We start from the raw sequence: 25,270 nt of genomic DNA, 5'->3' as shown, positions 1-25,270 counted from the left end.
ATTTTTCGATCCCTCAATACATGTTACATATACCAAGCAACAAGTTGATTGTTTCAGAACAGTGATTTGTGGACAACTGCTTTGCTCAATTTTTCAGGGAGAATTGATAATCAGTTTACAGCTCATAGGCTGTTACAGTTTGAGCTAATACATCCTTTATGTTCTCCAAAATAGTAAAACATAGTCCTGTAAAAAATGTTGTGCTAGATGTTACTAATGGTTATTCTAATGGAAGAACAACTTATGGTATAGATGGTAAGAAATATGTGGAGCAAACATCTCTGTCTTCAGCTTAGATAGTTGAGTTATGAGCTGTTACAATGGTTTCTCAACTTCTAGTAAATAATTCACTTAATTGTAAAGTGACAATCATTATGTTTTTAAAGCTCCTCAAATAATAAAGATGGTTCAGTACATTAAAAGTAACAATGAGAGCCGGGCGTTGGTGGTGCACGCCTTTAATGCCAGCACTCGGGAGGTAGAGGCAGGCGGATCTCTGTGAGTTCAAGGCCAGCATGGTCTACAAAGTGAGTTCCAGGACAGCTTCCAAAGCTACAGAGAAACCCTGTCTCGAAAAAACAAAAACAAACAACCAAAAAAAGTAACAATGATCAGGTTAAAATATTATTTAAACAAAATAAAAATGCAATTGCCATGTTTTGTGGGTAATATAAGAGAGCTCATTCAAAACTTCCCAGCCCATTGGCTAAGAGAAATGAGTCAGCAAACAAATTAACAAAGTTGGTGGCTTTGACTCTGGTGGAGAGAGCTCTTCAGTCTCATTAATTTTCATCATCAGAACAACAAAAGTCTAGGAAAGCAATAAGAGACTGCTTATCAAAATTGTCAAAAATGAGATGTGCCCACAATATTTATCTGTAACTAATTTAAGAGTGAACCCTAGAGGCCTACTTCCTAATCATTTATGCAATAATTTTATACATTTATGTTACAGAATTTGACAAGTTATAATATGTACACATGGTATTCATGTTTTTTGATAGGCACCAAAAACTGAAAAAGTTACCAAGCATATGATATGTCACTGTTTAAAATGTTTTGCTTACATGGGAGTTCCAAAGGTAATAAAGAACACACAATAGGTCTGGATATTCTAATAAGGCATTCAGCTATTTTATAATCCATAGAAAATTAATCAACAGGTAGTCCTTACAATCCTCAAGGAATTGTAGAGCATGCTCATAGCTCCTTAAAAATACAACTTCTAAAAACTAAAAAGGGGGAATAATAGTACTCCCCACCTGGTAAGTTTTTACATGTGAAAATGAAATGGCTTATTCCATGTTGCTTACAAATTGGACAGGGTTATGTGTACTAGCCACCCTTCTTTCATGTGGAGTTTATTCCAGCAAGTGAGCCCATGGATTATCTTATTCCTAGATATTTGAAAACCATCTAATTCATCCCATTAGTGGGACTTGGAGTATCAGGCCTTAGCCACTGGCTCTGCAGGCATGAGGGTAGCAATTCAGACATACTCCACAATGAACCTTAGTCACATGCTGCCTACATAAATGACTATAAAATCATCTTTGTCTCCACATGATGTATTAAATCATGCACTCTACATTTTCAACTTTAAAATGTGAATGCCAGTAAAACAATATGCTACAGACAGATTCTGGTATGATTGATCTCAAGTGACTTTGCTCTGGTCAGATAAAACTTCCATACTCTAGACAGTGGAAAAGACCCAATTTGGGGTGGAGGGAATGTTTGTGTTTTCTTACAGGAAAAGAAAAAAAGCTTTGTGGTTGCCAAAAACTTGGTAGAATGCATGGAGTGAATTAAAAACCGGACCTGAAACCATGGAAAGCTGTCCAAACCAGCCCAGGTGAAACATCCTGAACCAGTGTTCCTGACTGCATAGCCCCCTCCCCTGCCCAGTTTCCAAATTTTCTCCACCCACCCTCACCTCTGCAACCTCATTCTCTTCTAGTGTGAAGGTTTTACCACACTGAGTACATTCATAGGGTTTCTCTCCAGTATGTGTTCTTCTATGCATTTGAAGATCGCTTTGCCGAGCAAAGGCTTTACCACACTGAGTACATTCATAGGGTTTCTCTCCAGTATGTGTTCTTCTATGTCATTTGAAGTTGGCTTTGCCGAGCAAAGGCTTTACCACACTGAGTACATTCATATGGTTTCTCTCCAGTATGTGTTCTTCTATGCATTTGAAGATGGCTTGGCCGAACAAAGGCTTTACCACACTGAGTACATTCATAGGGTTTCTGTCCAGTATGTGTTCTTCTATGCACTTGAATATGACTTTGGCAAGCAAAGGCTCTACCACACTGAGTACATTCATAGGGTTTCTCTCCAGTATGTGTTCTTCTATGTACTGGAAGAGCACTGAGCTGAGGAAAGGCTTTACCACACTGATGAAATTCATAGCGTTTCTCTCTGGCATGTGTGTTTTCATGCATTTGAAGATGACTATGGTGTAGATAGGCATTACTACATTGATTACATTCATGGATTTTCCCTCTAGTCTGTGTTCTTTCATGACTTGGAAGCTGATTGTCATATCCAAAATATTTATGACATTGAATATATGCAGAAGGCTTCTCTCCCTTTGAACTACTTTCATGTCTGCAAAGGATAATTGACACAAGTAAAAGCTTTACTATATTCATGACCTCAGAATGGGTGTGGACTAGGGATGTACTAGGGGGAAAGAGGGGTGTGAGGATGCAAGGGGGCAAGAGGAGGGGTAGGAGAAAGAACTGGGATTGGAATGTAAAATGAACTCATGATTTAAAAAAATTTAAAAACTTAAATATTTATAATTAATTTTACAATTTTGTCTAATTTTAATAACTAATCAGGTATTAAGCTCATTTCACTTTGTTTACATTCATGGTGTACCCTTCATTAAAGATTGTTTTCAATTTGTGAAGTTTCTAATGCTAAGAAACTTTATTGCCTGGTTTACAATTATTGCATATTTTTCTCCATGAGATTTTTTTCATAAATATGGAGAACAAAAATAATTCTTACATTTATGGCACTTTTATCATTGATAAATTTTTCTCTATTGTGACTCAAATTACATTGAAAAGATGAATCAAGACAATGGGAAATATTTCCACCTTGCTTGTACACGTAGAGCTTTTCTGCAGTATAAAAATGAAGCTGGAAAACCAAGCACTTGTAAATTTAAATCATGTTCAACAATTCTGCTAAATACACAGTTTACTACATATCTTCTAATTGTTCTGAGATGGAGAGAAGCTCATTGCTCTTTTCATGTCCCTGTGTTCATATGGTTTGCATTTTGAGTGCCATAAGATATACCTACTAAAAGAAGAGTAAGAAATAAAAAGGTTTCCACACTGAAGTAATGGATTTTGTATTCGTGTTCTTCATGGACATAAGGTACAGGGATTAAGGATGTACATAGTCACCCCCAACTGAAATCATGATTCAAACTATCTATCTGACTGTACTTAGCAAAATCAGAACATTTATATGAGTAACAATAGCTTTACTATGAACTATTTGCTGATGAGAATGTGTTGGAAATATAATTAACACCTTTTCAATGTGTATACCTTCTGTAAAATGAGTGGTATGAAACTACATGGATTTGCAATTCTCATCAGCACACCTCTGATTGAACTATGACTCAAATGGTGTGAAAGCAGTCATATGTTGTCTTCCTTCCTAAAAGAGGACTTGCAAACATAATGCAGTTTCTACTTGATAAGGATTATGATCTCGTGACAATTTAATGATAGTCACTGTACTTTATGATGTGATTATGTACACTGATGCTTTTCTTTGCAAATTCCATACACATTAAAATATCTTCAGAGGCAAATTTATATCAGCAAAAACATAAAAATTACCTTGCATGCCTTTGAGAACTTTGGTGATGTTCTTTGATATTATCATCTTCCCATTTGTAGCCTAAAATATAGCATCAAAAATGTATGATATATTATTGAATATTGCTTGAAATTTAACTGTCTTCAATGATCCTTAGAAACATGACTGATTTATTTCCTTGGTCTTCTTCATTCTCATTCTAAATTACAAATGATCATCAATAACCAAGAAACAGTTGTCCCCTTATTATGAAGAGTGAAAGAAAATACACAGAATTACCTATAGCCTTGAGGTTCATATAGGTCTCCAGCATCACATCTTTGTAAAGATTCTTCTGTGAAGGATCTAGCAAAGCCCACTCTTCCTGAGTGAAGTTGATATGCAAATCTTGATAGGTTACTGCATACTACAATATGCCATACATGTAAAAAACAAAAATGCATGATAAAGACAGCACTGTAAATGTATCCTTCTTCCACAATATACACAATATAATGAAGCACTTTCCCCGTACTTACTCTATGACACAGGTATTATATATAAGTCACTTAAGAGGGAGCCTGATGGGGTTTAACCTCTATTATTTCTGAATGCTCAGAATGGTATATTATATCGCAAGAGAATTACCTATTAACAGACACAGAGAGACATGCAAACAGATCAACAGACTGAGTCTACTTCAGAGAAATTGGACAATTATTTCACATAATTGGACAAATGTAACAGAAAAAATTTTAAAAACCTTCATATAATTGTTGGAGAAGTCCAGTGTATATGTCAATATAGCACTGTTGGCCAATAGGGAAGTAACATAGGTGGGACTAGGAGTCCAGAAGGATTCTGGGTAGGAGAAACACTGGGAGTCAAGATGTAAATGCCTCAGGGATAAGAAGCCCAGAAACTTTACTCCCGTAAGAGAAATACTTAGGTTAACAATTATGGGATAAATACTTAAGTCAGAGCTAGCTAGTAAGAAACAAGCAAGGCCAACAGCTTCATAATTAAGATAGCCTCCTGTGTGTTTATTTGGGACTGAAGCAGCTCTGGAACCAGGCTGGCAGAAAGGCTTCCCTTTACAATAAATAAAGTAATTTTCCACAGCATAAACAAATGTAATACAACCTTATGCCAGTAGTCCACAACAGGGGCATGGAATTATTAGAGAGACAAAGAGGAAGGGAGTCATTATTTGTTTATCATTTAAATATTAATCATGGGGTACAGAGAAAAGAATTTTCAGTAAATTAAATTATACTGGTTATCAAACCTTTAAAATTGTTCAACATACTTAGGAACTAGGAAAGTATTAATTTTAACTTCTCTCTTATTATGTATCACCAAAGTCAGAATGCCCAAAATTAAAAAAAGTAGCACGTGCTGGCATTGAATGCAGAAAAGTGATCAACCATTTGTATGAAGGCTAACTCCAGATATACCATTATGAACCAGTATTACCACCCATATATATATATATATATTGAAGAAAGTCAATATACAACTCTAGAGAGATATTTATTAATACATGGTCACTGTGATTTATTTACAGCAGCCAGGAAAAGGAAACACCCTAGATTTGCATCAACTGATGAATGTCCTTGGATGGCAAGCAAACATACATATAGTTAATGTATTAAGGATACATCAGCTGAAGGGAGCAGCCCCCTCCCTTATGTTTTAGGAGCCATGACAGGTTAACATGTGCTTTCATGACCTTGGAACTCCTGTCCTTGTCACTAGGAGGACAGATGTCCTCCTCCTGGCAAGAAACCAATCAGAATTTAGCTGGCAAGGCTGTGCTTTAGGCTCTGGCTGTGCCTTATGGACAAGTGCACAACAGAGATAAGCAGAGCAGAAAAACCACCCTAGGAGGTCCTATGGGCCATAATAGCCACTTTACCAATTAACACGGGGCAGGTCATCCAAACCTGGAAGTGCACCAGTCATGAGACACCCCTGGAAACATCCCTTATGCTGCCCTATAAGATCCCTGCCTCATGATTTCTTGGGGTCTTTTCTCCAGTCATCAGCTTTGGTGGATGGCTGAAAGGACTGAACTAATGGGGTTAGCTTGTTAAACAGCAACAGTAAATGACTCTGCTTTTTCACCAAAATGGTCCTCTTGATGTTTTGGGGATTCAGATTTTGGTCAGAATGCAGCAGGATTATTTGCATCAGATTCACAGAAACACATGCAAATTAGCTCTGAACAATAAATAGAAATAATGAAAAATAGGATGGCTTAGGGGTTGCTTCAGACAATAAAGGCCTTTGCAATCAAGGCTAAAGCGTAGTTTCAATCACAAGACCACATCAGAAGGAAAGAAATTCCCTATAGCAGTCCTCTGGCATCCACAAAAGCACTGTCAAATGTGTGTATCTGGAAACAGTGTAATACAGAATGCACTTGTAAAGAGAAGCTTTTTCCTTGAGAGAAACTTTCCCGCCAGCCTGGTTCGAGAGCCGCATGAGTCCCAAATAAACACACAGGAGGATATATTAATTATGAAGCTGTTGGCCTTGCCTGTTTCTTCCTGGCTGGCTCTGACTTAAGTAATTACCCCATAATTGTTAATCTATGTATTTCTCTTACCGGAGACGTTCCGGGCTTTCTACCCCATGGCGGTTACATCTTGAATCTCTGTGTTCTCCTGTGTTTCTGCTTCCCAGAGTCCTTCTGGACTCCTAGTACCTCCTATCTAGGTTCCCTATTGGCCAGCAGTAATTTATTGACATATACACAGGACTTCCCCAACATGCACTTGTTTACAAAAGCAAGACATGTATTGATCTTTTCATGTTCTTTCATTTCCCTAATGAAAGGACACCTTCTTGTATCATATAGCCATTACACTACAACTTCTGCATCTATAATCTACACTCAAGCATTCCCACTAACTCTCTTATCTTCAGTGACATTATTTTGATCATTGTTGTTCCTTGGTAGGAGAAAAATAATTGCAACATGATGTGCAAATCTCTCACCAATAAATAAGATGAATAGTTTTTTTTTCTTTTTGGTTTTCAATAAAGACTTGCTCTGTGTAGCTTTGGAGCCTCTCCTGCTACTTGCTCTGTACAGAAGGCTGGCTTATACCTCAAGGAGATCTGACTGCCTCTGCCTCATGAGTACTGGGATTAAAGGTCTTATCAATAAAAACATGGCAAATGAATGCTTCTCAAACTCACAAAAAAATTTATAAATTATATACAGGAAAGTACTGCGAAACTGGTAGTGTGCTGATTTTCCACAAGTAAACATTATTATAAAATTAAGATTCAAAATAGGAGTAGAAAACCACAAAATATGACAATATGAATGGTGATTCCATCTCTTAAGATATTTCATTTTCCTTCAAAAGAAACCATTTCTGAAGCTCTTACAATCACTCAATTACAACCCCATTCTTTCATCAAGAAGGACATGTCTAAGTCTTGAAATCACTGTATTCAAAGTAATGTGAAATAGAAAGCAACTTGCTTTACCATGTTTTCAAGTGAATATCAGACGGGATTAAAGAAACTATAACTTATCTGCCAAGTAGCTTTACAACATAAATCATTCAAATAAATCTCCAAGACTTTCAAACACTCAGCCATGGCTGAATGAGGAAAGCTTTTCTGTATTCAATGGTTTTAATTTTAAATGTCTATTTATTGTAAAAATGTGTAAGAGGCAAATTTTGCTCATGTATTATTGTCATGCTCATTTTTTTCTGACTCAAAGGGACTCTGAGTTAACATTAGTCAATTCAGAAATAAAATCCCAACAAGATAAAACACTGGTTTAGACTTGTGATTCTCAAGAATTCAAACTAAAGAGCACAATATGTCCACAAATTTAGAGGACAACATACAGTAACAATCTCTGGTTGACAGAAGCCTACAGTGGAGTATATAAAACACATATTCAAATGACCAATTGGTTGTTTGCCATGCGTTCATATTACAAACAATAAGTGTAACAGCTGTGGTCATAGTGCACACTTGTAATCCCAGCATTTCTTGTACCAGAAGAAGGATCAGAAGTTCCCAGATACAAATTAGGTGAAGATCAGTCTGGGCTACCTCAGAGCCTGTCAGTAAAACTTAGCTAAACAAACACTAGCAATTATGTCAAACAGAGACCACATTAAAAATATTTCCTAAGATGTGGGCAAAAACTGAGGAATGGGAGCAAATGCTCAGCAATTGAGAACACTAGTTAATCTTCTAGGGGACATAGGTTTGATTTCCAGAATCGACATAGAAGCACAATGACCAACTTTAACCCCAGTTGCAAAGAATCTGGCATCTATGGATACAAGAAATCCCATTGGTACAGATATAACACATGCAAGCAAAGTTCAAACACATAAAAACATAAATAACAGCTAGTGTCTTCTAATAGGAAAGTTGCTAAGAGTGGAGCAGGAGGGGCTACATAATGTCTTGGGCAATAATAGAAACATAAATAAGCAATAATAGTATAAAACAAGTTCCAGGGTTGCATACATAGTTTCACTATGCTGAATTAGAGACAAGGGCATGCTTGGATCATATACTTAATTTCTTGCTCTCCTCATTTTTAACATGGGCTCCTACATTCACTGCAAACACCAAGTGATCCTAAGTCAGCTGACTAAGCAGGTCTAGGGACATGACAAAAGAAATCACTGAGTGTCCACACACGGATCACAACCTATTCTCAGTGGCCTAAAAGAACATATAGTGACTGCAGGAAAACTTTCTTTCTTTTTGGGGGTAGGGGCGAGAAGGAAGGGAGTGAGATGGGTTTCAAGCCAACTCTGTGGTTTTGGATGCTGTCCTGGAACAAGCTCTTGTAGTCCATGTTGGTCTCAAACTAACAGAGATCCACATGCCTCTGCATGCTGAGTGATGCCATTAAAGGCTTGCACCACCAACACCTGGCTTAAAACTTTTATTTCTCAATTTTATGTTTGACTGTACATTTCCGGTACATTATTACTGTTACCAAAAAGAAATTATAGCTTCCCTTTAACACACATAATCTCGATATATTTCCATAGCACTGAAAATATATCCCAAATTTAACTACTCTGAACTTGAAATTCCTAATTTCCAACTGAATGAGAGGAAATGTCCATCCCAATGATCATGTACCAGTAAGAAAGAGCTACATTTGTTAGCAGATTTTACATTTTCTGCAATACAAAATCAGTAATTTAGACATATATTAGCAAATAATAATAACTAGAAGATAAATGATATTATACTGACCTCACAAATGTAATCCCAGCTGTTGGAATTTAGCATGATTACCCCAAGTGTGAGGCCAATCTGGTTTACATATTTGTAATCCGGTACAGCTACCCATCAAAAATAGCTCAGATATACCCATTCATTGGTTAATTTAATTTTGAAAAACAGGGCAACTATAATTTCTAAAACATTCTTAGACTTTTTAAGAAAAAGAAATAAACTTCCTTACACACACTCTCAATCCTTTCCACAAGAAAATCCTGAGTTTTTATTAAAAGATCACACCTTAAAACTAAGAAGTCATCTCACAGGACAATTATACTCCTGTGAGAAAAGCAAAGATGAAGTAAAAACTAATACAAAATATTTACTAATCAAATATCCTGATTTGTTTACTGAAGTCATTCCAAAGACAAATATTCTCAGATATCAAACAATCATTTTTTTTTTTGGTTTTTCGAGACACGGTTTCTCTGGGGCTTTGGAAGCTGTCCCGGAACTCACTTTGTAGACCAGGCTGGCCTCGAACTCACAGAGATCTACCTGCCTCTGCCTCCCGAGTGCTGGGATTATAGGCATGCGCCACCATCTCCGGGCTGCTCTTATTTATTTATACATACAATATGAAGGAAAGCTGAGTAATAATGACGATTTAGAAGTAATTCCTATAGACAGGGGACAAAAGGACAAAAACCAAACATTATTCACACAGGTCTGAATGAAAAATCAAGACAGGACCCAGGACAGCCTCCAAAACAATAAAGAGATACCCTGTCTCAAACCCCACCCAAAAAATCAAAACAAACTAATTTTCATGACATCACAATACTAATGTCTTCTATACTTAAAACTAAAGAGTCTGTAAAATGTCAGTTTCCCCAACCATTGCAGCTTAACAAGGTGCTGATAGAGACTCTAAATGATTTTCCTATTCTACTGATATTAAGTGGAAAATTAATTTACTCATCTTCTACTGACAGGAACCAACATTTCCATATATTACACTTCACAAATATGTATTTTTAGCTACAACAGAGACTAGGTCAATGAGGTCAGAACTTGACAGAACACACTGCTATATCACACAAATGATAAATAACAAATTGAAAAAAATCAGTCTTGTGAAAATTTGTTGAATACATATATCCTAAGTATTTCTAAAATTCTAATACTGATTTTGAAAGTGTCTTGGTGGGTGAATGTGTGTGTATGTGTTTGTGTGTGCACATTTGTATGATATTTGTATTTCTGTGTTGTAGGAGGAAGTCTGATGCCGCCATTAAACATGTGACTTACTAAGTCTATGCCGCCATTAAACATGTGACTTACTAGAGGCGCATACAGATGAGGTAATAAAAGGGCGGGTTACCACACCGCTAACCACACCCACTTTAGGCAGGACTAAAGACATATACGGCTGGACGTAAAGACGTATACGTACGTAGGCGGAACTACGTCACTAGCCAGGCCCACTTTTGGGCATGGCTAGGGGCGTTACGGGGGAAGGCATAAAAGACAGCGCACAGGAAGTCTCGCTCTCTTTTCCTGGAGTTCGGCTTCCGGTTCAGTCGCTAGCTGAGATCTGCTGGGCTTCTCGGGTTTTGGTATCTTGTGAGTAATTTTCTACATAAAATACTTAGCGTTACTTTCAGTCATTGTGTGTCGCGTATCGTTACAGCGTCCGTAAAGCCAACATTTTGGTGTCAGAAGTGGGATTGGAATCGGGACCCAGGCGCTTCTCTCGGCCTGACCAGGCACACGTGGACTCTCCTTTCGCTAAGTTCCTCACCACTTCGCTCGGCAAGGCACGATTCCTGCCGCCAGGAACCAGCACCTTCTACCTGCCGGTAAGGTTAGGCGGAATTCCAAGGTTTCTCTCGTGGCCACGTGCTGTTTTACTGGCGGCCAGCTGACTCCGGCCACGTGCTCTTTCGCTGGCAGCCTGTTGATTTCGGCCTGAATTACTACATTGGTAACAAACGTAACTGCTTTATACAATGTCAACAGCTAACACTATGATGCAGGATGTTAAGAATTTTCTTGTTTTTTGTATGGATGGGATTTTAGAAAGGGTTGAGGACCTACCTGAAAGGTGCTTCCTACCCATGATGGTGATTATTAGCTTCATAATCAATATAATTTTGTTAATGAAATGGCTCAAAAATAGGAATAAACTTATACAGGTCATACAGTCATCGCAGGATAGTTTTGAAATCTTAATACAAAGGATTCAGGAAATGCAAAATTCATTGCAGGAGAGTAAGAAAGGGTTGGTAGAAAATATTCAGGATATTAAAAATGATAATGTAGGTCTGACGAACAGGTTTAAAGAGACGGAACACAAAATTGAATTATTTTCAGGAAAAATGTGTTCCATAGATAGAATTGAAAAATTGGAACATAATGTGGAAACATTTAACGACAAACACGGTTCCATGTTTGATGATTTCACTAGCAAATTACAAAGACTGGAACATAAAATTGAAATGCTAGCAGAAAAGAATTGTTCCATGTCTGAGAGCAATGGTAAACTAACTGATAGAATATCATTTGTAGAAGGCAGTTTACATGCTATTGAGGTACTTGCTAAGGATGAGAATATTAGAAATTTGGAATCACATGTAAATGATGAATGTAAAAAAATGAAAGATTCCATGACATCCTTAGAAAATCATTTGTCCCAAGAACTTCAAGAGCTCAGAGAAACAATGATGAATAGACTGCAGGATTTAGAAGACGCTCAATCTGATACTTCAGAATCAGAAATACAGGCAACAGGTCAGGACAGGAGTTTCCCAAAGCTTCTCAAATGCCGGAATGATTTCCCTAAGGTTGCTATGCGTTCCCCTATGGTTTTTCCAGTATCTGTATCAGAAAAACCAGCAACGAAAAAACAATCAAATGGTCCCATTGCTTATCACTGGGAGCCTATACAGATGAAGGATCTAAAAAATATTAAGGAGGCCATTGTCATGTATGGTCTTCATTCTCCCTTTGTCAGAGAGCTCCTAACCTCATGGGCTACTGTAAATAAAGTAACCCCAAAAGACTGGGCCCAATTAGCCTCTGCAGTGCTCGAAAATTCTTGCCAAATTCAATGGAGAGCTTTGTGGAGGCAAGAAGCAAAAGCAATTGAGATTCAGGAATTACAGAACGGTCAGGAAGTACCCCAAGACAAGATTCTTGGGGAGGGTCCTTACGCTGACACGCAGGTTCAATCTGCATATGACGAGCACATGTTGTCTTTGTGCCGTACAGCTGCGTTAAATGCCTTGGATAAGGTTTGTGAAACAGGAGAGATAATGCAACCCTACACCAAGGTATTACAGGGCCCAAGGGAAAGGTTCACTGAATTTTTAGAGAGATTATCCAGAGCAGTAGAGGTACAGGTAGCGAACCCAGAATCCAGGCGTCTTCTTATAGAATCTTTGGCGTATGAGAACGCGAATCCTCAATGCAGGCAGGTAATTTGGCCATTAAAAATAAGATCAGCGCCATTGGAGGAATGGGTCCTGCATACAGCGAACCTGGAATGTAAAAGTCAGGATACAGGAGCTTGGGTAGGTGAAGCTATTTCTACAGGCTTGAGGAGGCACCAGGATGCCAAATACCCTACCTGTGATGATATAGAGGCATGGGTAGGGAAGGCAATCTCAAAGAATTTAAATAGGCGTAAAGATGCAACATGCTTTAACTGTGGTAGAATAGGACATCTTAGTAGGAACTGTAGACAACGCATTCCTAGAAATAATGCTTTTACCAGGAATGCATCAAACAGAAGGCTTAAGCCTCCTGGTCTATGCAGGAGGTGTGGGAAGGGGCGCCATTGGACTGATGAATGCTTTTCCACAATAGACAGACAAGGTAGATCTTTACAGCAGGGAAACGGGGTTCAGGGACTCAACCGAGCCCCGAAAAGAGAAATTATCCGGTCATTCCCAGTGACAGTGGAGGACAGCCTCTCCCAGGACAATTAGAAGATCCACTGCCCATTGTAAATAATACGGCACTGGATAATACATTAGCTACAGAGGATGAATCAATTATATCAGGAGGAGGAAGATAACAGCACATCTACAAATTCATAGTCCACCATGGGTAAAGTACCTCCTAAAAGGAAAGAGAAGTGTTTTGTTTTTTGTATTCACAGGTAAACTCAGCAAAGAATACTGGACATATGGATTCCTGTAGAAGAATGAATAGCTACCTGAGGAACATCAAACACACACTGTGTGGTATCAAAGTCTAAATCTCTCTATATTGCTTTTTCATAGTATCCTTTTATCTTTATTTCTTCACATACCTCAGTTCCCATTCATTTAACTGAAGCTGGCTTTGGAGTTGGATTGGCTCTCCTACTCTAAACCCAAGCATATTATTTAAATACAATTCAGAATTTCTGTATTATATCAAAGAGCCATTGATATAAGACAGAAGAAATAAAATGAGGGACTGTTATCTATGGATTTCTTTTTCTGAACAGTCTAATTTCCTCCAGGTTTTCCATCTTCCCTATTGTCACCTCTTTTGTATGCATACATATGAAAGTTAAAATATTTCTTTGTTAACATTAATGTTTGAGTTTTCCAGAGAACAAGGTATTTCCTGACAGCAATCTTCAACTGCTTCCGAAAGAGAATGAGGATCCACTTCCTTGACTTCACCTGATTCGACTGGAGGCATCTGAATTGCCCCACATCATTGACTCCACCTGACAAGCACTATCCTGAAACTGGCTTGAAACTACATCACTCTACACATCTCCAGACCAAGAAACTGAAACAGCACATCTTCTACAATCTGACCAGAGCTTCAAGATAAGAGCTTCAATCAACACTAGAACCCTAGTCAGGAACTACAATCAAGCATCTCCTGCCATACTGAGACTGTCTGATCTACTGAGATTTTGTTATACTAACATTTTCTTTTCACAGGTCCCCATGAGGTTATCATCGTCCCATCTCAGCAGGAAGTTGTTTTGAGAATTCCACGCCCCTCTCCCTACTATTGATATTATAAGATTACACCTGTTAGTGTTAGTTTTCAATTATTTTAGAGTTGGGATTGGAAGGAGGTGTTCATATTTGAGTGTTTCTTTAAGATAAGTTTAGGTTTAGATAGAATAGATGTTTGATACATTTTGTTCATGGACACAAGTTAGTTGTCCTTTTTTAGACTAAAAGGGGAATTGTAGGAGGAAGTCTGATGCCACCATTAAACATGTGACTTACTAAGTCTATGCCGCCATTAAACATGTGACTTACTAGAGGCGCATACAGATGAGGTAATAAAAGGGCGGGTTACCACACCGCTAACCACACCCACTTTAGGCAGGACTAAAGACGTATACGGCTGGACATGAAGACATATACGTACGTAGGCGGAACTACGTCACTAGCCAGGCCCACTTTTGGGCATGGCTAGGGGCGTTACAGGGGAAGGCATAAAAGACAGCGCACAGGAAGTCTCGCTCTCTTTTCCTGGAGTTCGGCTTCCGGTCCAGTCGCTAGCTGAGATCTGCTGGGCTTCTCGGGGTTTGGTATCTTGTGAGTAATTTTCTACATAAAATACTTAGCGTTACTTTCAGTCATTGTGTGTCGCGTATCGTTACAGCGTCCGTAAAGCCAACACTGTGTGTATTATGTGCTTTATGTGATGTGTTTAGTTTTCTTTCTGAGTATGTTTGTACTAATGTTTATGTGTGTGTTTGCAGTGTGTCTGTGTTTTTGCATAAGGGGGAATTAATGTTTATGCATATGCAGTGTGAATATTTGTGTTTCTGTATGATAGAGAGGTTTTGTGTTGCAAATACATGTTTGATTTGCCAGTGCATGTACATAGTATACAATATATGTAGTGTCCAAAAGACAACTTTCAGTACTTGGTTCTCTCTATCATGTGTTGTCAGGAACAAGCTTATTGTACTTGTACAGCAACAGTATTTGACCTGGTGAGTCACAAATACACGTGAATAAACTTCATAAAATGATAGCAGGCACCTAAAGTCTATAAAAGCAAGCTGTCCTATGTGGTTATTTTAGAAACATACAAGAATTAATTCAGGTTTCATATTGATCCTGCTTAGGTCAACTTCATGAATAAGGGATTCTAATATTGAAAATAAATTTTATTAAAGCAACAGTTGCTACATTTACCCAATTCACAATATCCACAGGTCTATATAGTTACAAACATCAGTTTGAAACTTCTCTATGGCTAAATATTACAGAAAAGCCTTTGCCACACCATGGAGTTGGCAATTAAAGATGTACACAATTTATAATCCCACTCATTAGTATAGGCAGGTGACAGTGAAGACCTTAAACTTTAGAAACCACAGCATACTTGTATAAGCTTATAAACTGTCTTTGTGAAGATTCCTCATGATGCCAAGGAGAGAGTTCCTCCTATGAAACTCTAGAGCTACAAATTACACGTATGAATATTCAAACATTTTACTTAAAATAACATGTTTTTTAAGATTATTTTTTGAGACAGGATTTCTCTGTGGCTTTGGAGGGTGTCCTAGAATTTGGTCTTGTAGACCAAGTTGGTCTTGAACTCACAGAGATCTTCCTGCCTCTGCCACCCGAGTGTTGGGATGCACCAGAAATGCCCAGCTTAGAATTCCATTTTCTAGTATTCATCCAGTAACTGCTACAATTCATATTAACTAAGATGGTGTTGAGTAAGCTGGAGGAAGCTCTTCTTGCAATCCTGACAAGCACTAAATTTAGTTACCATTTCTCCAGACTAGTTGGGTTTTGTTTTCAAATACCCCATATTATCCCCCCAAATTCTGTGAATGGCACAATGGATGTAACCAAATGACATAAGTTTCTGGAGATGCTGTTATATAGCTCTCATTGCCTGAGTCACTTTCAATCATAACTCTACAAGAAATTGTGAACCTAGCTCTTCAGACCTAACACTATCTTTTATGAATGATTGGAATACATGACTCATAATCCAAGCACTAAAAAGGAGTGAAGAAAGCTGCCATGAGTCAGTGGCATTCCTGGGCTGGATAACAAAACAACAACAAGAAAATCACATTTCAGGCCCATATTTTGTACCATCTTTCTGATTAAATTCTCGAGCCAAACCAACTCAGGTAGTGAACAGGTTAACTTGGTTGATATCCTATGTCACTGTCCAACCTAGTGTGAATTTATGCTAGAAACTCAAGCAATGAATAAAGGTAAAACATGAGGAAACATTGCTTCCTAGCTATCTCTCTTGCCTTGTTATTTTCTAGTGCTATGCTAGCTCTCTTACCCAGCCCAGGCCTACTTGCTGAGAAATATGGCCAACTCAAAGGAATAGACTTCACACATCAATCATAATCAACACAAATTCTCTCAGACACAGCCATCAGATATTCTGATCTAAGCACACCCTCAACTGATGTTCACTCAGATGTCTCTAGGCTAGGACATGTTGACAGCTGAGGCTAATTGGGAAAAAGACCATGTATTAGAACACAGTGAAGAGTCTGTGTGAGAGACATTGAGGCAGAAAAGGGATACTGGGAATAATATAACTGTAACAAAAAATATATGTCAGAAATTTGAAACAGGCTTTAGAGCCATGAGCTCCAGACACTGGGATTTGTACTAAATCATAGCAAGTACTGCCCACATGGTTTCTTTGAGGCATACATTTTAACCTGGAAATCACAATCATGTTAGGAAGGGCCACAGCATTTTATCCAGTTCCTCTATTTTGCTTGAACTTCTGTAATTTTAGCAATTTTGTTTAATGATGAGTTTAGTTCTGTTTTTAATAACTACTTCCTTTTTAAAGATTTATTTATTTATTATGTGTAGGGAGAGATCTATGTACCCTTAGTGCTGACCATGCCTCCCAATAGCTGTTTTATCTCCCTTACATTCTCCATACATGTCCCCACGCACAAAGGTGTGTGGTCAGCTCTATGGGTAAGTAGATCTCTCCCTACAATTCCCATTTTAGTCTAAAGAAAAGATTTAGACTTTAAACAAAACTCAATTGTGCCAATACACAAAATGCCACAAACATGTATAAAGCATATATACATAGAAGATGATAAAGAAATTATAATCTACCGATATGCTATCCCAAGCATGTCTATCCCATCTAAAACCTAAACATATCTGAAAGCAGTGCCTAAGTCTGAATACATCTTTCCAATTATGAATAGAGTGTTCTTCCTGGGTGTATGCCTGCAAGCCAGATAAGGGTACCAGATCTCATTATAGATCCTTGTCACCCAACACATCACTGTGGGAAACTGAACTGAGGACCTCTGGAAGAGCAGTCACAGCTCGTAGACTCTCAACCTTCTCTCAAGCCCATGAATTCAGTTCTTTACCCACACAGTTTAACAGTGGAGTGCTCCTCTACACAGGAAGTCTTGTTTTCAAGCTCCACATGATTAACTCGAAGTGCATTGAAAATATAAATAGTACACTTTGCAAGTGCAGAACTTCTGAAGACAAAAAAGGGACCACAGCTCTCTGTGTTTGGCAAATCTGTTTGATAGTGACAGGACAAGCACTAAGGGTGCCTACATTTAACAGTCATGTCGCGGCAGGAAGATGGCGGCGGTAGTGGAGGTATGAGCGGACCCGGGTCTCTGCCGCTGGCTTGGCTCTTCCCTTCTTCCCTCCTCCCTCCCTGCCTGAGGTTGGCACCTAGGGGGCCGAGTTCAGGTGGCGGCGCCGGGCGCAGCGCAGGGGTCACGGCCACGGCGGCTGACGGCTGGAAGGGCAGGCTTTCTTCGCCGCTCGTCCTCCTTCCCCGGTCCGCTCGGTGTCAGGCGCGGCGGGGGCGGCGGCGGCGGGCGCGCTTCGTCCCTCTTCCTGTTCCCTCCCACCCCGGAGCGGGCACCCTTGGCTGTGTCATCCCCCGACCCTTCACCCCAGGGGCTGGGCGCCTGCACTGGCACAGCTTGCGGAGCGGGGGCCGGTCTCCTACTCGCCTGTCGCGCCTCCATGTCGGATAACCAGAGCTGGAACTCGTCGGGCTCGGAGGAGGATCCAGAGACGGAGTCCGGGCCGCCTGTGGAGCACTGCGGGGTCCTCAGCAAGTGGACAAACTATATTCATGGGTGGCAGGATCGTTGGGTAGTTTTGAAAAATAATACTTTGAGTTACTACAAATCTGAAGATGAGACAGAATACGGTTGCAGGGGATCCATCTGTCTTAGCAAGGCTGTGATCACACCTCATGATTTTGATGAATGTCGGTTTGATATCAGTGTTAATGATAGTGTTTGGTATCTTCGTGCTCAGGACCCAGATCACAGGCAACAGTGGATAGATGCCATTGAACAGCACAAGACTGAATCAGGATATGGATCTGAGTCCAGCTTACGTAGACATGGCTCAATGGTGTCACTGGTGTCTGGAGCAAGTGGCTATTCTGCTACATCCACATCTTCATTCAAGAAAGGACACAGTTTACGTGAGAAATTGGCTGAAATGGAAACTTTTAGAGACATCTTATGTAGACAAGTTGATACTCTCCAAAAGTATTTTGATGTCTGTGCTGATGCTGTATCCAAGGATGAACTTCAAAGGGATAAAGTGGTAGAAGATGATGAAGATGACTTCCCTACAACTCGTTCTGATGGAGACTGCTTGCACAATACCAACGGTAATAAGGAAAAATTATTTCCACATGTAACCCCCAAAGGAATTAATGGTATAGACTTTAAAGGGGAAGCGATAACTTTTAAAGCAACTACTGCTGGAATCCTTGCTACACTTTCTCATTGTATTGAATTAATGGTAAAACGGGAAGAGAGCTGGCAAAAAAGACATGATAAGGAAATGGAGAAGAGAAGACGATTGGAGGAAGCATACAAAAATGCAATGGCAGAACTTAAGAAGAAACCCCGTTTTGGAGGGCCTGATTATGAAGAAGGCCCAAATAGTCTGATTAATGAAGAGGAGTTCTTTGATGCTGTTGAAGCTGCTCTTGACAGACAAGATAAAATAGAGGAACAGTCACAGAGCGAGAAGGCCAGGTTACACTGGCCTACACCTTTACCATCTGGAGATGCCTTTTCTTCTGTTGGAACCCATAGATTTGTACAAAAGGTTGAAGAGATGGTACAGAACCACATGACTTATTCATTGCAGGATGTAGGTGGTGATGCGAATTGGCAACTGGTTGTAGAAGAAGGAGAGATGAAGGTATACAGAAGAGAAGTCGAAGAAAATGGGATTGTTCTGGATCCTTTGAAAGCTACCCATGCAGTTAAAGGTGTTACAGGACACGTGGTCTGCAATTACTTTTGGAGTGTTGATGTTCACAATGACTGGGAAACTACTATAGAAAACTTCCATGTGGTGGAAACATTAGCTGATAATGCAATCATCATTTATCAAACGCACAAGAGAGTATGGCCTGCTTCTCAAAGAGATGTGCTGTATCTTTCTGCTATTCGAAAGATCCCAGCCTTGACTGAGAATGACCCTGAGACTTGGATAGTTTGTAATTTTTCTGTGGATCATGACAGCGCTCCTCTGAACAATCGATGTGTCCGTGCCAAAATCAATGTTGCTATGATTTGTCAAACCTTAGTAAGCCCACCAGAGGGAAACTAGGAGATAAGCAGAGACAACATTCTGTGCAAGATTACATATGTAGCTAATGTGAACCCAGGAGCATGGGCACCAGCCTCTGTGTTAAGAGCAGTGGCAAAACAAGAATATCCCAAATTTCTGAAACGTTTTACTTCTTACGTCCAAGAAAAAACTGCAGGAAAACCAATTTTGTTTTAATATATTCAGTGACTGAAGCAAGGCTGTGTGACATTCCATGTTGGAGAAAGAAAGAAGAAAAATTGAGTTCTCTAAGCTGGAACGCAGGATCTACAGCCTTGTCTATGGCCCAAGAAGAAACATTGCAATAGTAAAGCTGGGTATCCAACACTAGCCATCTCCTGATAGATCTCCTTGCTCAGCGTGTAATTATAAATACATGTAAAATCACATGTATATGGCTATATTTTTATTTGCTTGCTCCTAGGAGAGAAAAAAATTAACTTTGAATTACAACTACGAATTAATTGCTTTAATTTTGGGGAACTTTTTCAGAATTTTTTATTTACTGTGGTCCAGCCTAAAGTGCTCAGTTGTATCAAGTTTTGTGCACAAAAGAAAAGCACAGAAGTTGAATGCACCTGAGGCTTGTGCTCTCTGTGCACCAAATATTCAGATGGGCTTTTACAGGCCTACAGTCTGCGTCTGTGTCTAGAGGTTTTTGACTTTTTGCTTTGTATAATCATAGAATCTATTGCTGCTGATTTCTATAAGGATTCATGTTGTATGTCTCTTCATAACTGAGGACTGTCGATAACCTGTGATTTTGCCTTTTCTATTGTCTTACTCCCATGAAGAACATTGGTTCTGATGGAGAAAGAATGAAAAGCTTTATTTTCTCCCCCAGATATCTTTATATTTTTATTATATATTTTAGTTGTGTACTATATGCTACCAACATTTTTCAGTTTGTTACGAACACAATTTGGTATTCCTAAATTGGTTCTGCCTGCCTCCAGTCAGAAACATCTGTATATTTCTTGTGGGTATAAGTACTTTATAATACAATGGTCAGGATAAAATTAGTTCATATTTTTCCTGAGATTTGTAAGAAAATATATGGTATTATTGTTAAACCAAATCAAACTGTTTGAATTTGACATTTGATTTAATATTTCTAGTATTCTGTAACAAATATGTTAATTTTTCTAGCTTGAATCACTTTAAATGATATATCGAAAGGTATACATAGAAAATCTGAGCAATGCTCCCATTTGCCTCTTGATCATAAAATTTAGCAGAACAGTAGGATTCCACACTATTCAAACTGAAATGCTTTCTTTAGTTTCTATAAGAACCTAACATGTAAAATACCTAGTTTCTATAAGAACCTAACATGTAAAATACCTGACTTAGTTGTAGTCCTCTGTGAAAAACTTTGAAACATGGAGTTGAGGCAAGGAATGGTACTCACTGAAGTTGAGATGACTGCCCACTTCAAACTCTTCATTGTGTTTACAAGCAGATGTATTTATGTATATCAGAGGCATTTGTAGATGCTTTGCTGGCGTGTTCCTCTCCTTAGAAACACAAAAATCAGACCCCTTTTGTAAAGCAGAAAGTCATGTCATGTAAAACATGATCTGTATATATTCCATACGTGGAAATGGAATCTAAATGATAAATGCAAGGTGTGATAATTTAATGATGGGATTAGTCTGATCAATTAATATGCACAATCCTGGAAGTGAATTACTTGCATCAGATATAATGATATTTATTACTCTGTACAGAGAGAAAAGTACATATAAAACATAGAGCTTACATTACATGCACGCAGTTTCATGTCCCATAAATCTTTTATATTTTTAATTTACCTTTCTCTAAATGATGTGCATGGAATATGCCTTATTACAGAAATGCTATTCATAATTTGACTCTGTGGAAAAGTGCCTATATAGTGGTAATGCTAGGAAGGCAAGAAAGACAGATTATCATACCAGTTTACATCACCAGTTAACATTTTATATTGTGATGTTTAAAAAAAGAAAAGTTTATACCTCAAATGTGTATTTTATTTTACAATCAGCTGTGGGGTTGGGATGGGAGAACTTGGAGGGTTGGGAGTGAAAGTTTATTTGCCGTAGGCACTGGTGGGAATCTTTAAAAAAAAACAAGGAAAAAACTCTACACCCACTATAAATGTTCCTCTGTTTGCATCTCTGGTAACTATGATGAACCAGACAAGTAACTCTTTCATAACTAAATTGGAAAGTTTTATTTACAAAGATATGCAAGTTTCTGAAACAGTATCTGAATCTAATTATCACCAGTTGCATTTGCGCTAAATGTGGTGATAGACTTTTTCAATTTACTCTGTGAATAAAATGTTACACTGAAAATGTTTATATTTAAAAAAAGATAAGAAATGATACATTTTACCTTTCAATAATTGCACTTGTACTTCATTGGCATTAATCCTGCCCAATCAGATTTAGAACTGGTTCAGAAATGTGTAGAGTATTCAAAAAAGTCAAAGTGAGGAGGAGCACTGGCCATTTTTTTATAATATTCAGTCCCTCAAGAATTACTTTCATTTGGCTAATTCCTACATACTGAATATTTATGATGTTTCTTCATACATGGGTATTTCGCTTTATCTAAGCCCCCATTCCATGCCCCCCCAAACAAGCCCCTGTGCTCAATTCTCATGGATTATTTTCTGCTATGTATGTTAGACACCTGAAAAATATTGATAATGTGGGGATTTGTTCCTGCATGTGAGTGAACTGGATGAGACAGCAGAGTGTTCGTTCCCCTTGGGACTGAGGACTCTGTATTTGAGGTGGAGAAACTTGATGTGGTGTTTCTACAGGAGGAGCAGCAGAGGAAAGGGGGTACCGGTACCTAAGAGAGGTTTGAGGAGGAAATGAAGAAAAGGAAACATGGCTTTCTCATCTGTTCGTTTTCATGACTAATTTATACATCTATACAATATCAGTGTCAGTTGCTACTGAAAATTTTAGCTGGGCTGAGCTGGTTCGCTTGTGAAATTGTGCTGGTTATCTTTATGCTTATCAGTTATTTGTCTGATCAGACACTTTAACGGTATTTAGTCCAGGCTGTACAGATGATGTATTTGAATTGTTGTCATTGTTCATCTACAGAGTCAAAACATAATCATTTTCAAAGTACTTTGGGAGTGTGTAGAGTGTAACTATAATAGCTTTATGATTCTGATGATTTTTAAAAAAAATAAAAGATGGATCTTCCATGTTACAATCACAAAATTAAAACCAGTATTTAAAAGTGGAGAAGTATTAAAATATTATGGACAAATAAAAAAAAAGTCATGTCAATAAGGATATTTCAAAGCACAGTCCCAATACCAATGCTGTGCATATGCACAGCCAGCAAACTGAACATACTCAAGAACCCACCAGCTGGCCCAGAAAATTGCAAATTCCATGCAGGCTGTTAGGATCACATGGAAATATACCGGGGCATACAGGACCATTAGGACCATACAGGACAATGCAAGACCAGGCAGGAACATGGCAAACTCTGCTTCTAGTCTCATGAGTCAAAAGGATGTGATAGACATCTATGTAATATAACCACTAAATATTAAGAATATTCTTTTGCACAACAATCTATGGAACTATCTCAAAAATTCGCCAAAATAATGAATAAACACATCTATAAGTTATTAGAAAAGTGAAATAACACCCTGAATACTACAAAAACACTATGAATTAAAGCTGGATATCAACAATAACAACAGGTAATAACAACATGTAAAACTCATGGAAGCTAAACAACTCATTAACAAGTGAGACAGGAAATCAAGAGAGAAATCAAGAATGAGAGTGAAAACACAGCATGTCTGAAACAAGGGACACAATGAAGGCAGTTCAAAGAGGCAAATTCAAAGCACTGAATGCCTACATAAAAGTACTAGAGTGATTTCTCATTAATATCTTCAATACAAACTAGACAGCACTACAAAAACAATACTCAATATTGTATGTATAAATAAATAAGAACAGCCGGGCATTGGTGGTGCACGCCTTTAATCCCAGCACTCGGGAGGACGAGTCAGGCAGATCTCTGTGAGATCGAGGCCAGCCTGGTCTACAGAGACTTCCAGGACAGCCCCCAAAACAAAACAGGGAAACCCTGTCTCAAAAACAAACAACAAAAAAAAAAAAACAAAAACAAACAAGAAAAAATAAGAGCACTGGAAAACCAGGAATAAAATCAATGTGTTAGAAAAGCACAGCAACAGGAATAACCAAAGGAAGAATAAGCAAAATGCCATGTTGTTTTCACAAATAAATTGATTAAATGGCAGCCACTTAGACAAATTAGTCAACATGAGAGAGAATATGTAAATTACTAATTTGATATGAAAGAGATGAATTTACATGGGATTCTGAGGGAAGTGAGAGAATCATAAGGACATACTTTTACATTTTTTTTTCATGAAACTTGAAAACCTAAGAACAAAAAACACAAAGGTGGTATTTTGTCCTGATGTGTTTGACCTATGAAAGTGAAAACACATCTGCACAACTATGCTCATAGCAGCATTATTTGTGATAGCCAAAATCTGGAAGCAATCTAGATACCCCTCAACTGAAAAATGGATAGAGAAAAGTTGGTAAACAATGGAGTATTACTCAGAAAAAAAAAAATGTAATCTTGAAACTTGCAGGCCAATGGATGGCACTAGAGGAAACCATTCTGAGTGAGATAACCCAGTCACAAAAAGGCAAGCATGGTATGTACTCATTCACATAAAAGAACACATACTGGACAGAAACTGTATGAATCTAGTCAATGTGGTTAAGCATATTCACATGTCAGCAGTCTTAAATACCATAAAATATCACATAACCTAGACTGACCCTGTGAGTGAAACCAATGACGTAAAACCTGTGTAAGAAATCACCCTGCAGAGAAATCCCTTATTTGTAAGCAGTGTGATAAAGCTGTGCACTCTGCATAACTCAATAATCTGTGAGCTCCTGAAATTTTTAATACTGAAGGAAGTCTTGGTATAAAGGATTTGATAAGATCTTCAATGAACAGACATTTATTTACACAAGATTCTGCAGGGAAAAACATCTGACATGTGTCACCAATCTGCTCAAGCAATGTGTTGTCTCTGTTGTGTTTGTACTTGCAAACTCTTATGTACATGGTTCTATAGGTTCGCTGATAAGGTAACCCTTTTTTTTTTCCAGGCTTTTCATTAATTGCTTAAACAAACCCTCTTAGTGATCGGGCTATTGGTCTAAATTCAGTCCTAAATTCCTGCTTTCTGTTCCATGAACCAATGCATGATGACGGGAAACTATTAAGACTTTAAAGGCCTCAACCCCTGGGATACAGGAATGAGTGCGTACAAGAGAAAATCTTCACCTTTGAAAATCTGTTTGGTTAGAGAATTGATCGAATTCAATTATGTGATGTCAGTGTTTGGGTTTATGATAGGCCATGCATGTTCCCAAGAAGGGTAGACCCACGAGTTTTTGTGTAGCAGACACTACATATAGTTCTCAAAAAAAAAAAAAAAAACAACCTGACCTGGTTTCTGGCCATGAACTTGTAATAATTTTGCTCATCCACATCTATAACCCTGTTCATATTTTAAATCCTTT

The 25,270-nt window shown here is 38.3% G+C and overlaps 2 protein-coding genes across 2 annotated transcripts; one reads left to right on the top strand and one right to left on the bottom strand.

The window, feature by feature from the left end:
- Nucleotides 1-3,230: 3,230 nt before the first annotated feature.
- LOC121136329 (zinc finger protein 431-like) lies at nucleotides 3,231-9,126 on the bottom strand. Its single transcript, XM_040736661.1, has 4 exons — nucleotides 9,091-9,126; nucleotides 4,132-4,258; nucleotides 3,873-3,933; nucleotides 3,231-3,318 (listed from the first exon to the last, which is right to left on the bottom strand). The coding sequence occupies exons 1-4, from the start codon at nucleotides 9,124-9,126 to the stop codon at nucleotides 3,231-3,233; spliced, it is 312 nt and encodes a 103-aa protein (XP_040592595.1).
- An 8,885-nt stretch (nucleotides 9,127-18,011) lies between these two features.
- On the top strand, nucleotides 18,012-20,056 carry LOC121136366 (ceramide transfer protein-like). Its single transcript, XM_040736699.1, is given in 2 exon segments — nucleotides 18,012-19,715; nucleotides 19,853-20,056. Coding segments are annotated over 2 exon segments (1,791 nt in total). The 5' UTR covers nucleotides 18,012-18,047; the 3' UTR covers nucleotides 19,976-20,056.
- The last annotated feature ends 5,214 nt before the right edge of the window (nucleotides 20,057-25,270 follow it).

The sequence above is a fragment of the Mesocricetus auratus genome, unplaced genomic scaffold, assembly GCF_017639785.1.
Source record: "Mesocricetus auratus isolate SY011 unplaced genomic scaffold, BCM_Maur_2.0 Super-Scaffold_100066, whole genome shotgun sequence".
Classification (NCBI taxonomy): Eukaryota; Metazoa; Chordata; class Mammalia; order Rodentia; family Cricetidae; genus Mesocricetus; species Mesocricetus auratus.
Note: the sequence above shows the minus strand (reverse complement) of the source record. Positions and strands in the feature narration are given on the sequence as shown.